Here is a 15,753-nt window from a genome sequence, read left to right on the forward strand (position 1 = left end):
AATTTTTATTTTTTAATGTTATATTTGACTTTGAATACAATTATATTAAAATTGTACAAATTCATAATGCACCATTTTTTAAAAAAATGTTTTCTTTAATGAGTTTCAATTAACATTAGATAAAGAGGAAGAAAGAAAAGAAGAAGAAAGCTGAGCAAGATGAGCTTTCCTAATTACACAACTTTTATGTCCCTTTTAAGTAATATATAAAGCACTGCGTATCTTGACAGCGCTATATAAATAAATGATGATGATGATATATCATGCATCTGTTCAACCACAATCAAGTTACCATACCCATTTGAGGGACCGCAAGCCATTTGTCCCAAAGTTTCCCAAATTTTTCAGGGTAACCACGGGCAGCATATGTCAGTTTTTGCCTAGGGAGGGTGTCATCAACTAGTTTTATCCAGAAGCATTCCAAACTCAGTAATCTCCTGCAATAGTATTGAGAGGGAATCTTTCGCATTGGCGAGGTACACCAGCATGTCATCCGCATAAGGTGAGATTTTCTCTTCCGGCCTCTGTAATTTGAGTCCCTCATTATTAGGGTTATTTCGTATTCTAATGGCTATTGGCTTTATAGCCAGTGCGAAGACAGTGGGCACCCGTGTCTCGTGCCCTTCGACAACACAAACTTCTGCGACAGTTCCGCATTCACCAATATTCTGGCTCTAGGTGAATTATACAGAGCTATAATCCACCCGCATAAGGTGAGATTTTCTCTTCCGGCCTCTGTAATTTGAGTCCCTCATTATTAGGGTTATTTCGTATTCTAATGGCTATTGGCTTTATAGCCAGTGCGAAGACAGTGGGCACCCGTGTCTCGTGCCCTTCGACAACACAAACTTCTGCGACAGTTCCGCATTCACCAATATTCTGGCTCTAGGTGAATTATACAGAGCTATAATCCACTTGAACTCGTCTCCCAGCCCATATCTGGTCAAAAGTGTCCATAAGTAAAGCCACTCCAGTTTCAAAAGCTTTTTCAGTGTCCAGCGACACGACTATTCTTTCACCAGTGACATCATGCTTGGCCCACATATTTGTGAATAGGCACCTTATGTTGACATCTGTAGCCCTATTTGGCATAAAACCCTTGCAAGTATTTTGGCCAATATTTTTACATCAGAATTTAACAGGGAAATGGGCCGATAGGATTCACATTTTTCCGCTGGCTTACCATTTGAGTATCAGGGTAATTATAGCCAGCTTGGACCTGTCTGGTAACTGAGCCCCCAGTGAGATCGCATTAAAAATTGAACTAAGCTTAGGTCCCAAGAATTCTTTTTTAGTAGTGATGGGCGAATAAATTCAGCTGGCACAAATTTGCGAATCTCCCACAAAAATTCGCCGGCGTCATTTTCTGATTTTCACTCAAAAAGGTTTGAATTGCTCGATTTTTTTGTGAAATTTGCAAATTTTTCGGCAAAATGGGAGAGATTCACCCATCACTATTTCTTAGCCTTCTACCACTCAATGGAAAGCCCGTCTGACCGGGGGTCTTACCATTGGGGAACATTTCTATCACCTCAATCACCACCTCTGAGGTTATCGGCTTGTTTAGACCCTCTGCGCCTCCAGTGAGTGCCTAGGAATTGGGGTATTGCTTAGGAAATGAGTTTCTGGCATACTCCGACTCTTAGAGCTATATAGCTTAGTATAAAAATTTATACCATAAGGATCTGATCCTGTGCACGAATTTCTTGGCCCCCTGTAGCTACCAACCTGGGGGTTGATGTTAATTGCTTGGGATCCTTTGAGAGGATGGCTAGAAGTTTCCCACTTTTATTCCCTTTATCATACCAGAATGCAGCTCTCTGAAGTTCCCCCTGCGAATACTTTTGGACGTATGCCAAATTATCAGCCCTCTGTGTAGCCGCCAGGTCTGTTCCCAGTGACTCGTTAGGGACCTTAATGAATTCTGCTTCCCCTAATTTCCCTCGGAGGCAGTGCAGCATCCTGTATAACTCTAGCTGCCTTGATTAGCGAAATATATGCCCCTCTCGCAAATGCCTTACCTGTGTCCCAAACTATCTGTTCTTGGGCGGATCCCTGATTAAGCTACCAGTACTCTTTAAACTGTGTTTTAAAGGCCTCCCTGACCTGGTCATGGCTAATCCATTTTGGAGGCAGCCTCCATTGCTGATGTCTGCTCCTTCCTCCCAGCTGCAAATCTACCTGAAGGGGTGCATGGTCAGAGCATATTCTTGGGATGAAGGAGATGGATTTTATTATAGGAAGGGATTGCGGAAATGCTACAGCCAAATTGATCCGGGACAGCGCTGAGGTGGACGTGGTATAACACGAATATTGCTTCTCTGTTGGATATGCCCATATCCACACATCCGTAAAATTTGTGGCGTTAAGCCATTCCCCCAGATTCCCCTTTAAGTGGCCGGAGCCCATCCATCTCTGCGTCTGGGACTGCATTTACCCTTTAAGTGCCACAGAATATAGATTCTACGTTCTGCAGCATTACAGGGTTTGGGAAAGGAGGATCGGCTTTTCAAGCCGCTCGCTCTGTTCCTTCTTGTTCCCCAGCCCCTAGGCAATGAGCTAGGGCCGGGAACGAGTGGCCCCTGGGGTGCGATCGCCCAGGGGCCCCACAGGCAGCAGCAGAACACGTGCAATGGACATGCTCTGCTGCTGTGCGCACTTCCTGGTTGTCTGCTCCGCCCACTTACCGGATCGACAGATCAAGACAGTTCTTTCGCTTTTAAAACTTTTTTTATTGAACGTACATACAGTATTTGTTTTTATTCACATATACTTTTCCTTTGTTTTTCCTTTTCAGATAAATGCCCACCTACGCAGAGGAGAGCGCTTACAATATTTACAATTATACTGTATATTCAAAGAATACTTGTACAATGTATCGTAATATAATTTTACATTAAATCAAAGTACAGAAGTGGTTTACAAAAAAAAAAAAATGTTAACATTTAAACTCAGACGTCTATCTCCGTATTATTACTCATTTCTTTATTAAATTTCTCCAAGGGTTATAAAATACATATATTTAGGGGTAGCATAAAATATATAGTATCAAGGTTACAAAACTCACAATTTATTCTGGAAAAACACTGCTTACTCTTGATAAATGCAAGGTTATGCACTTTGGCAAAAATAATATAAATGCAAGTTATGCACTAAATGGCAATGTGTTGGGAGTTTCCTTAAATGAAAAGGATCTAGGGGTCTTTGTAGATAACACGTTGTCTAATTCTGGGCAGTGTCATTCTGTGACTACTAAAGCAAATAAAGTTCTGTCTTGCATAAAAAAGGGCATTAACTCAAGGGATGAAAACATAATTATGCCTCTTTATAGGTCCCTGGTAAGGCCTCATCTGGAGTATGCAGTTCAGTCCTTAAGAGGGATATAAATGAGCTGGAGAGAGTGCAGAGACGTGCAACTAAATTGGTTAGAGGGACGGAAGACTTAAATTATGAGGGTAGACTGTCAAGGTTGGGGTTGTTTTCTCTGGAAAAAAGGCGCTTGCGAGAGGACATGATTACACTTTACAAGTACATTAGAGGACATTATAGACAAATGGCAGGGGACCTTTTTACCCATAAAGTGGATCACCGTACCAGAGGCCACCCCTTTAGACTAGAAGAAAAGAACTTTCATTTGAAGCAACGTAGAGGGTTCTTCACAGTCAGGACAGTGAGGTTGTGGAATGCACTGCCGGGTGATGTTGTGATGGCTGATTCAGTTAATGCCTTTAGGAATGGCTTGGATGATTTTTTGGACAGACATAATATCAAAGGCTATTGTGATACTAAACTCTATAGTTAGTATAGGTATGGGTATATAGAATTTTAATTAAAAGTAGGGAGGGGTGTGTGTATGGATGCTGGGTTTTCATTTGGAGTGGTTGAACTTGATGGACTTTGTCTTTTTTCAACCCAATTTAACTATGTAACTATAAATCTTTTATGTATAGGAAAATTGGATGAGCTATTTAGCCTATTCATTCCGCATTTTGGTATATGAAATCCAAGGGGACCATATTTTAACATAAGTATTATAAGTCTCCAAAGCTATACTCGATAATCTCTCATTCACCACGATCCAGTGCATTTTAAGAAGAAACATAATGATAGGAATAGAAGGCTTTTTCCAAGAGGCAGCTACAGTGGTGTGAAAAACTATTTGCCCCCTTCCTGATTTCTTATTCTTTTGCATGTTTGTCACACAAAATGTTTCTGATCATCAAACACATTTAACTATTAGTCAAAGATAACACAAGTAAACACAAAATGCAGTTTTTAAATGAGGGTTTTTATTATTTAGGGAGAAAAGAAATCCAAACCTGTGTGAAAAAGTAATTGCCCCCTGAACCTAATAACTGGTTGGGCCACCCTTAGCAGCAATAACTGCAATCAAGTGTTTGCGATAACTTGCAACGAGTCTTTTACAGCGCTCTGGAGGAATTTAGGCCCACTCATCTTTGCAGAATTGTTATAATTCAGCTTTATTTGAGGGTTTTCTAGCATGAACCGCCTTTTTAAGGTCATGCCACAACATCTCAATAGGATTCAGGTCAGGACTTTGACTAGGCCACTCCAAAGTCTTCATTTTGTTTTTCTTCAGCCATTCAGAGGTGGATTTGCTGGTGTGTTTTGGGTCATTGTCCTGCTGCAGCACCCAAGATCGCTTCAGCTTGAGTTGACGAACAGATGGCCGGACATTCTCCTTCAGGATTTTTTGGTAGACAGTAGAATTCATGGTTCCATCTATCACAGCAAGTCTTCCAGGTCCTGAAGCAGCAAAACAACCCCAGACCATCACACTACCACCACCATATTTTACTGTTGGTATGATGTTCTTTTTCTGAAATGCTGTGTTACTTTTACGCCAGATGTAACGGGACGCACACCTTCCAAAAAGTTCAACTTTTGTCTCGTCGGTCCACAAGGTATTTTCCCAAAAGTCTTGGCAATCATTGAGATGTTTTTTAGCAAAATTGAGACAAGCCTTAATGTTCTTTTTGCTTAAAAGTGGTTTGCGCCTTGGAAATGTGCCATGCAGGCCGTTTTTGCCCAGTCTCTTTCTTATGGTGGAGTCGTGAACACTGACCTTAATTGAGGCAAGTGAGGCCTGCAGTTCTTAAGATGTTGTCCTGGGGTCTTTTGTGGCCTCTCGGATGAGTTGTCTCTGCGCTCTTGGGGTAATTTTGGTCGGCCGGCCACTCCTGGGAAGGTTCACCACTGTTCCATGTTTTTGCCATTTGTGGATAATGGCTCTCACTGTGGTTCGCTGGAGTCCCAAAGCTTTTGAAATGGCTTTATAACCTTTGAAATTGAACTCAGGTGTGATAAACCACAGATAAGTTATTTTTTAACAAGGGGGGCAATCACTTTTTCACACAGGCCCATGTAGATTTGGAGTTTTTTTTTCTCCCTTAATAACGTAAACCTTCATTTAAAAACTGCATTTTGTGTTCAATTATGTTATCTTTGACTAATAGTTAACGGTTTTTGATGAGCAGAAACATTTAAGTGTGACAAACATGCAAAAGAATAAGAAATCAGGAAGGGGGCAAATAGTTTTTCACACCACTGTATAGTTGCTGCAATAAAAATATATTGTATTAATTTTCTTTCGGCTTATTTGGGACTGGAAGTGATTTATTGAGTAAAGCCTGGACGGGGTCTTTCGGAATGTTGATCCCCAGAATAGAATTAGAGTATATATTCTGGACCAAAATCTAGCAGCTTCTCTACATTGCCACCAAATATGTATCATTGATAATATTGGGATAGAATTTATGTAATTTGAGTGGTACAATGTACCAACCTGAGATTACCTTATACAGGTATGGGATCCATTATCCGGAAACCCGTTATCCAGAAAGATCCGAATTACAGAATAGCTGTCTCCCATAGACTCCATTATAATAAAATAATCCAAAATTTAAAAATTATTTCCTTTTCTCTGTAATAATACTGATACCAAATAAGATATAATTAATTCTTATTGGAAGCAAAACCAGTCTATTGGGTTCATTTAATGTTTATATAATTTTCTAGTAGACATTAGGTATGAAGATCAAAATTATGGAAAGATCCATTATCTGGGAAAACCCCAGGTCCCAAGCATTCTGGATAATGGGTCCCATACCTGTACAATGTTTCTTATGCTAAAATGTTGATTGACACATTGGTTCATCTAATGATATGTTCAATGCTTGTTCCCAGTGCTTAATATAACCCGGGATAGCAGGAGTTACAGAATGTAATATTTCCTTATACAAGACCGATATTACTCCCTTACTATGGGGACATTTTATACACAATTGTTTCCAGGCCGAAGAAGTTACATAGTTAAATTGGGTTGAAAAAAGACAAAGTCCATTAAGTTCAACCCCTCCAAATGAAAACCCAGCATCCATACACACACCCCTCTCGTCTGTGAACTCCAGGGAGTTCACAGACGACATCTTCTTCCACACGATCTTCTTCCTGCTGTGAATGGCGTTTTGGCGCATGCGCAGTAGGATCATTTCACCGGTACGGATCTACTGCGCATGCGCCAAAAGTCACGCGCATGTGCAGTAGATCGTACCGGCGAAATGATCCTACTGCGCATGCGCCGTTCAAAGCAGGAAGAAGATCGCGTGGAAGAATATGTCGTCTGTGAACTCCCTGGCTGGACCTGCGCAGAAGGGTAAGTAACAAGTTAGGGGCATTTGCCCAGCGGGACGGGTAGGCAAGGGGGGAGGGTGGGCAACAAACGGGAGGGGGGGTGGGGGGTTTGCGCCGACTAGGTTTCCTTCCCCTTTAAGGACTGGAGTCCAAAACTGCACTGCATACTCCAGATGAGGCCTTACCAGAGACCTATAAAGAGGCATAATTATGTTTTCATCCCTTGAGTTAATGCCCTTTTTTATGCAAGACAGAACTTTATTTGCTTTAGTAGCCACAGAATGACACTGCCCAGAGTTAGACAACTTGTTATCTACAAAGACCCCTAGATCCTTCTCATTTAAGGAAACTCCCAACACACTGCCATTTAGTGTATAACTTGCATTTATATTATTTTTGCCAAAGTGCATATCCTTGCATTTATCAACATTGAACCTCATTTTCCAGTTTGCTGCCCAGTTTTCCAATTTAGACAAATCACTTTGCAAAGTGGCAGCATCCTGCATGGAACCTATAGTTCTGCTCAATTTAGTATCATCTGCAAAAATAGAAACAGTACTTTCAATGCCCACCTCCAGGTCATTAATAAACAAGTTGAAAAGCAAGGGACCTAGTACAGAGCCCTGCGGTAATCCACTAACAACACTGGTCCAATTAGAAAATGTTCCATTTACCACCACTCTTTGTAGTCTATCTTTTAGCCAGTTCTCTATCCAGGTACAAATACTATGTTCCAGGCCAACATTCCTTAATTTAACCAGTAACCTTTTGTGTGGCACTGTATCAAATCCTTTAGCAAAGTCTAAGTAAATCACATCCACTGCCATCCCAGAATCGAGGTCTCTACTTACATTCTCATAAAAAGAAATTAAGTTAGTCTGGCAAGATCTATTACGCATAAAACCATGCTGGCACAAACTCATAGTATTATGATTTGCTATGAAGTCCAGTATCTTATCCTTTATTAACCCTTCGAAAAGCTTTCCTACCACTGACGTCAGACTAACTGGCCTATAGTTTTGAGGCTGAGAACGGGATCCTTTTTTGAATAGAGGCACCACATTAGCAATTCGCCAGTCTCTCGGCACTATGCCAGATCTCAATGAATCCTGAAAAATTAAGTAAAGAGGTTTGGCAATCACAGAGCTAAGCTCGCTAATTACCCTGGGATGAATAACATCTGGCCCTGGACCTTTGTTAATCTTAACATGTTCTAGTCTCTTTTGAATTTCTTCATGTGTGAACCATGCATCATTAGTTGTATTACTAGAATTGGGACTGTTAAGAAGGAAACCTTCACTTACTGGTTCCTCATTTGTGTAGACAGATGAAAAATATGAGTTCAGAATCTGCGCTTTTATTTTGTTTTCATCAACCAGCTGACCCCCCTCTGATAGTAAGGGTCCCACCCCTTCCTGCTTCATTTTTTTACTATTAACATATTTAAAAAATAATTTTGGATTTTTTTTACTGCTTGCTGCAATATCCTTTTCTATAGCAATTTTAGCTTGCCTTATAGCTTCCTTGCATGATTTATTGGCCTCCTTGTACCTTATAAATGTTTCGGCTGTACCAGCTAATTTGAAAGCCTTAAAGGAAAACTATACCCCCAAAATGAATACTTAAGCAACAGATAGTTTATATCAAATTGAATGACATATTAAAGAATCTTACCAAACTGGAATATATATTTACATAAATACTGTATTGCCCTTTTACATCTCTTGCCTTGAACCACCATTTCGTGACGCTATCTGTGCTGCCTCAGAGATCACCTGACCAGAAATACTACAACACTAACTGTAACAGGAAGAAGTGAGGAAGCAAAAGGCAGAAATCTGTCTGTTAATTGGCTCATGTGACCTTACATGTGGTTTGCATGTGTGCACAGTGAATCGTACGATCTCAGGGGGTGGCCCTTATTTTTTAAAATGGCAATTTTCTACATACTACTAAAAAAGTATATTTTTATGATAATGGTTCATTTACACGAAGCAGGGTTTTACACATGAGCTGTTTTACTCAGTATCTTTTAATGGAGAGCTACATTGTTTGGGGGTATAGTTTTCCTTTAAAAGCACGTCTTTTCTTACCCACCTCAAAACCAACGCTTCTATTGAACCAAAAAGGTTTTGCTTTGCAACGACGTTCCTTGTACAAGTGGAATATACTAACAAGTATATTTATTAAGCAGCATTTTAAAGACTTCCCATTTTTGTTCTGTGTTTAACCCTGTGAAAAGCATTTCCCACCTAATATGTTGCAGAGATGCCTTTATACTGTCAAAGTTTGCACGTCTGAAACTTAGTGTTTTAGTTACTCCCTTATAGAATTGCTTCTGCAACAGAATCTCAAAGGAGACCATGTTATGATCACTATTCCCTAAATGCTCACCCACACAAATGTTAGAGATGAGTTCAGTATTGTTAGTTATTACAAGGTCCAAAAGAGAGTTATTCCTAGTAGGTTCTTGAACGAGCTGGAATAAAAAGTTGTCATTCAGCATATTTACAAACCTACTAGCTTTTTCTGTCTTAGCAACCCCCTTACCCCAGTCAATGTCTGGATAATTGAAGTCACCCATAGTCAAACTTGACCCAGCTGTGAAGCCGCTTGTATCTGCAAGAGTAGCTGGGCTTCATACTCGACACTTATACGAGGTGGTTTATAGCATACACCAATGATAATTCTTTTTGTTACCTTTTGCCCAGTCAAAATCTCTACCCAGAGTGATTCTATACCCTCACCAGTGCCAGCTATTGTTATTTCTTTAGCGCATGGCTTTAATTCAGGCTTTACATACAAACACACTCCTCCACCCTTTTTAATCCCTCTGTCCCTTCTAAAAAGGGTGTAACCATTTAAATTCACAATCCAGTCACATGTTTCATCCCACCAGGTCTCAAAGATACTAATTATATCATAATTTTTAGAGCATGCAATTAATTCCAGGTCTCCCATTTTACCTGACAAACTCCATGCATTTGCCAGCATACAGCGGAGGTTACTACTTTTAATTTTGAAATTTGCATTACTTAGTGAAGAATTATACGTTAAGTTAGTATTATTCTGTTTTCCTTGTAACAGAGGGACCTCCTTAGCTGGTAAACTGTATGCCCCCCTCACTCCTCCCCCATGACCCCTTACTAACCCCACTGCCCCGTCTACCCTAGCTTCCCCATAATTCTTTATCTCACCCCACCCCCCCTTGCCTAGTTTAAACACTCCTCCAACCTCTTAGCCATTCTTTCCCCTAGCACCGCCGACCCCCTTCCATTGAGGTGCAAACCGTCACGACTGTATAGGTTGTACCCCAACGAAAAATCGGCCCAGTGCTCTAGGAACCCAAACCCTTCCTTCCTGCACCAAGACTTGAACCACACATTTAGCTCCCTAAACTCCCGCTGTTTTCCTAAACTTGCACGTGGTACAGGCAAAATTTTAGAAAAGATGACATTGGAAGACCTTTCCTTGATCTTAGAGCCTAGATCCCTGAAATCATTCTTTAAGGTCTTCCATCTACCATTTATTTTGTCATTAGTACCGATATGCACTAAGACAGCTGGGTCATGCCCAGCCCCACCCAATAATTTGTCTATCCGATCAACCACATGCCGAACCCTGGCACCAGGTAGACAGCAAACTGTTCGGTTGTAGCGATCCGGACGACAAATTACCCTATCCACTTTCCTAATAATTGAGTCCCCTACAACCACAATCTGCTTAGGCCTGACTCTACTCTCCCCCCCACCACTACTAGAGAAACTGGTCTCCCGGCTGTTAGAGAGATCAGCCCCATCTAGAATTGCCAATCCAGACTTCATACTCCCATCATCTTCACACAATCTGGCAAATTTGTTGCGATGTATAATCTCCGGATCAGCCTCCATTTTCCTTTTGCCCACCTTAGATTTTCTAACTGTCACCCAGCTAGCTGCCTCAACATCCTGCTGCTGTTCTGTTCCCCCCAAACTATCTGACCCCGCTAGGTCCTGCTCAGTGAGCAAAAGACTCCTTTCAAGATTGTCAATCGACCGCAATGTTGCAATTTGTTGCTCTAGTGCTCTAACGTGAGCCTCCAAAGTGGCAATTTGCTCACAACCACCACAGAGGTAAGCATTTTGGATCTCTTGTCCCAAATCTGCATACATATGGCAGACACTCTCTCAAATTTCAGCTCCAACACCTATCCGACACTGGAGGCTCAATGAGTCACTCTTAAGCTTTCCTGAAGTGGTAACTAGGGTTAAGGATAACTTAGTCTTGTATTTTTCGGAAAATCCCCCTCGGATTCATCAAAAACTATATTATGGGAGGCCCATAACCCGTTTATTAGGGGTGTTTTCATCCAAATAGGCTCCCAAAGGGAAAAAACTAAGACTGATATTTTAGTCAAGAAATTAGAACTTTACACGCGTTTCCCCACAGAATCTTACCTGAATCAGTTTCAACAAGCCCAGAGAGGTTTGGATTTACTGTCAACTACTAATGCAGAGAAAAACTGTTTAGCTTCCTAGATAAACCAGGTAGAATGTTGGCCCGTAAACTGAACAAAAGGGACAAACTTATTTCTATTCACAGAATCAGGACTTTACAAGGTCATCTATCAGGTAACGAACTTCAGCCAAACGAAATGCAGATGCACACCTGGTCCCTCTTTCAACGATCTAAAGATAAGATTAGCACAACGTGAGGCTTACTGGATATGGCTGCTGCAAACTCAGACACCGAGGGGGTTAAATGAGGAATTCAGCCTGAGATCTTACTTGTAACAATGTACCATTTGGTTTGAGATTATGTTGCTAATTTGTTTCTATTTTTCTACAGATTCTCCTAAGTTGATAATTTTTTCGTTAGAAAAGGAAAGGTATGATTAATTCTTTCCTATATTGTTTAAAGAATCCTTTGAGTATTTTTTTCTTTTTTGATACGATCTACTTATAACAAAATAATGAGTGAACAAATGTTTTCAAACTTTTCAGGGGTTTGGACTTTATTGTGAATATTGGATGGACTCTGGACTTTTATTATAATCCAAGGATTCCTGTTGATTGTTCTTGATTGATATGTAAATTTTTTCTTAATATGGGGGTGTTGTTTAAAAAATTTTTTTACCTATTTAATGGTGGAAGTGGGAGGCACAGATCACCTGACGAAGGGGTACGCCCCCGAAACGTTGTAACCTGTTTGGCTTGACATTAAACACGGGTAATAACCCTTGAGCAAACTTCGTGTGCTGGATTAATTATTACGTACCTTTCGTTGGGGGTGCCGTCCTCCTATGATCCATGCACCGTGAACGTTGAAAGAGGGACCAGGTGTGCATCTGCATTTCGTTTGGCTGAAGTTCGTTACTATTACGGCAGCAGTATTTGCACCCTCGTGTGTGTCCCCTACGTGATGTCATTTGCCGATATTTCCGCCTCAACCGACCAACGTGCTGATACTTTCAGCTTTACTGAGGCGGAAAGGAAAAGGATACTGAACGCCGCACAAGCATTACCTTCGATAACACCGGCGGGCGACGCTGAAATCTTGCGTGAGCTGGAAAGGCTAAAGAGGAGAGAGGTAGCATGGACACTGCACTCCTCTACTTTGTCCGAGTATGCAAAGGTACAGAGAATACCTCGGGGGTTAAGACTACACATAAAGCCAGGACTGTTCCGGGAGGACAAGGATTTTGTCTCCAGATGGCAGTGTATCCTAAACAAATGCAGCCTCGATCTCATCACTCTAACTGTGCAGCAGCTGCAAAACGGCTTGCGGGAAACTCGCCAGCAAATACATACAGCAGAGGAGGAACTCAAGGCCAAGGACACGATGAATACTGTCAAAACGACGCTTGCAGAGCTTCAGGTGAGGATAGATACACTCGAACAGGAAATCCTTCAATCCAAATTGCGCAAATTCAAAAGAGATACAAAAGATTACGAGAGGGGGGAGGTGTATACATGGAAAACGACAAGGAAGGCCCAATATACAAGACAGCCCAGATCAACAGGGGACTTGGAAGGAGCCTACTCTCAACAATCCTCGGATTCAGATTCTATTTCTGGCACCTCTGCACAATCCTCACCGGCTTTTTTAGGCCAGCGCCAAAGCAACACAAGAGAACCAGGAGGGGCAAAAAAACGCCAGCCAGCAGCCAAGAAACAACAAAAACTGAGGTGAATAACGTTTTTAATTTATCCTCACATGTTTTGACTGAACCAGAACTATCAGTCCTAAACAAAGGGCTTAATTTTGTACCTATGCATGTGAATGCCCCTTTTGAATTTACTGTTGATTTCTTTAAATTTATGCGATCTCTTAAATTAAAGGTGCATTTTTCTGATAAAAATGTGGGCATTAAGAGTGATGAGGTAAATAAAAAATTGGCCTGTAAATTGCAACAAAAAAGTACATATGTTCCCCCTGGGAATTATTCCTCACTTGATGCTTTTGAATTTCTAGTGAGAATGGAGGTTGAAAAGCATTTGATTGATGGTCACAATAAAGTCAAACAAAATATATCGGCCCTTGAGAGGAAGGCTTTGGTTAATCTTCAGGAGAATGACTCTATTGTGATCTGCAAAGCTGACAAAGGTGGTGGGATTGTGGTGTTAAATAAATGTGATTACGAAAAGGAAGCATTTCGCCAGTTAAATAATGATTGTCATTATAGGAAGATTGATTATGATCCCTCTTTACAACTTAAGGATGAAATAAAAATTTTCCTATATTCAGCGGTTATGGAGGGTATTATCACAGAGGATACTTATAATTTACTGTTTCGTGAACAAGCTAAAATCTCACACATTTATTTTCTGCCAAAAATCCACAAGTCCCTAATCAATCCACCTGGGCGCCCTATTGTAAGTAATGTGGGCTCTTTGTTACAGCCTCTTGCTATTTTTATTGACATAGCACTACAAGAAATAATCCCAATGTTGAAACATTGTGTACAAGACACAGGTGATTTCCTGTTACGTTTGGATGAGATTGTTGTACCTTTAGAGGATTACCTCCTATGTTCCCTTGACGTATGTGATTTGTTTACGTCCATCCCGCATAATGAAGGCATTGAGTGCGTTCGTTCTTATCTGGGCCTTACTAAAACACCTACACATCAGATTAATTTTTTATGCACTTTATTGGAGATGGTGCTTACGAAAAATGTTTTTTCTTTTCAGAACAATTTTTTCTTACAGACACAAGGCTGCGCCATGGGTGCTAATATGTCACCGGCTTACGCAAACATTTTTATGGATTATTTTGAAAACACTTTTATCTTTGCCAGCTCTGAATTTTCTCCGCATATTTTGTCATATTGGCGCTATGTGGACGATACTTTTTTTCTTTGGAAAGGTGGCAAAGATAAATTGTTGGAATTCCTTGGATATCTAAACACTGCACATAGCACTTTAAAATTTACTCTAGAGTACCATCCTACCAACATTCACTTTTTAGATGTTGATATTTGTAGATCTAACAATGGTTTTAAAACTACAGTTTTTACAAAACCCACTGATCGTAATAATTTATTAAGTCCTGCCAGTTTCCATGCCCCTAGCCTTTTTAATGGCTTACCTAAAAGCCAATTAATGAGGGTTAGGAGAATTACATCGGATGATGAATTGTATGCTTGTGAATCTGATAAGATGATTGAAAAATTTCACACAAGGGGTTATGACAAAAATAACCTATTAAAAATTCGTGAAGAGGTTAGTAAGATACCTCGAACTAAACTCTTACAAAAACAGATTAGAACTACTAATAAGGATAAACGCATACCTTTTATTTCCACATATGATATTAATGCGAAATATATAAGGAAAACAATTTTGAAACATTGGAAGGTCTTAAAAGGTGATGTTTCATTTGGTAAATTGTTCACATCGCCCCCTGTGTTTTCGTATAAACGTGGTAGGAATGTTGGTGACATTATTAAAAAGAAGGAGCATAATCCCCATAAAGTACACACTGATAGGATAGGCACTTTTCCCTGTCTTTGTTGCGGCCATTGTACTGGTATTATTAAGGGAGATTATGTGGTACATCCCCAAAAAGGTACAAAACATAACACGAAAGGTTTCCATACCTGTAACTCTCAGGGTGTAATTTACTGTTTAAAATGCCCGTGTGGTTTGGCATATATTGGCCAAACGAGTAGACAGGTTAAAATAAGGTTAAACGAACATAAGGCTGCTATAAGAAATTTTAAACCACAAAAGGATGACATTAAGGGAGTTGGTGATAAAAAGAAAAAGCAGGAAACTTTTTTATACCAACATTTTTTTGAAGCAGGCCATAGGACATCACAACTACGATGGCAGGTGCTAGAAAAAATATATTCATCGAACCAAAATCTAAAGATAAGATTAGCACAACGTGAGGCTTACTGGATATGGCTGCTGCAAACTCAGACACCGAGGGGGTTAAATGAGGAATTCAGCCTGAGATCTTACTTGTAACAATGTACCATTTGGTTTGAGATTATGTTGCTAATTTGTTTCTATTTTTCTACAGATTCTCCTAAGTTGATAATTTTTTCGTTAGAAAAGGAAAGGTATGATTAATTCTTTCCTATATTGTTTAAAGAATCCTTTTGAGTATTTTTTTCTTTTTTGATACGATCTACTTATAACAAAATAATGTGTGAACAAATGTTTTCAAACTTTTCAGGGGTTTGGACTTTATTGTGAATATTGGATGGACTCTGGACTTTTATTATAATCCAAGGATTCCTGTTGATTGTTCTTGATTGATATGTAAATTTTTTCTTAATATGGGGGTGTTGTTTAAAAAATTTTTTTACCTATTTAATGGTGGAAGTGGGAGGCACAGATCACCTGACGAAGGGGTACGCCCCCGAAACGTTGTAACCTGTTTGGCTTGACATTAAACACGGGTAATAACCCTTGAGCAAACTTCGTGTGCTGGATTAATTATTACGCATCTATCAGGTAACCCACAGAAGATTACAGATACATTGCAGACAAAACCTTTGCTAGGTTTTTTAAAGACCTGGATCTTCCCCAACTCTCTCCTGACACAAGAGGAGGTTGCCCAGGCCATAAAGCAATTGAAATCTAATACCGCCCGGGTCTTGACGGCATA

General features: G+C 40.2%; 2 protein-coding genes across 4 annotated transcripts in view; one reads left to right on the forward strand and one right to left on the reverse strand.

Moving 5' to 3' along the window:
• Positions 1-15,753, reverse strand: part of mtrr.L (5-methyltetrahydrofolate-homocysteine methyltransferase reductase L homeolog) — a 148,746-nt gene that overhangs the window by 54,656 nt on the left and 78,337 nt on the right. The gene's annotated exons all lie outside the window — the stretch shown is intronic.
• On the forward strand, positions 11,937-15,555 carry LOC121394662. 2 transcript variants are annotated; one of them, XM_041566213.1, is made up of 3 exons: positions 11,937-12,821; positions 15,163-15,202; positions 15,319-15,555. In XM_041566213.1, exons 1-2 carry the CDS (start codon positions 12,228-12,230, stop codon positions 15,175-15,177), a joined length of 609 nt encoding a protein of 202 aa, XP_041422147.1. In that variant the 5' UTR covers positions 11,937-12,227; the 3' UTR covers positions 15,178-15,202; positions 15,319-15,555. The 2 variants fall into 2 exon arrangements, with proteins under 2 accessions (XP_041422147.1, XP_041422146.1); XM_041566212.1 differs by having other exon boundaries at positions 15,163-15,555.

Source organism: Xenopus laevis, chromosome 6L (assembly GCF_017654675.1).
Source record: "Xenopus laevis strain J_2021 chromosome 6L, Xenopus_laevis_v10.1, whole genome shotgun sequence".
NCBI lineage: Eukaryota > Metazoa > Chordata > Amphibia > Anura > Pipidae > Xenopus > Xenopus laevis.

What these genes read in the sequence shown, in the direction of transcription:
- LOC121394662 (XM_041566212.1), top strand. Translation starts at nt 12,228, where the DNA reads ATGGACACTGCACTCCTCTACTTTGTCCGAGTATGCAAAGGTACAGAG.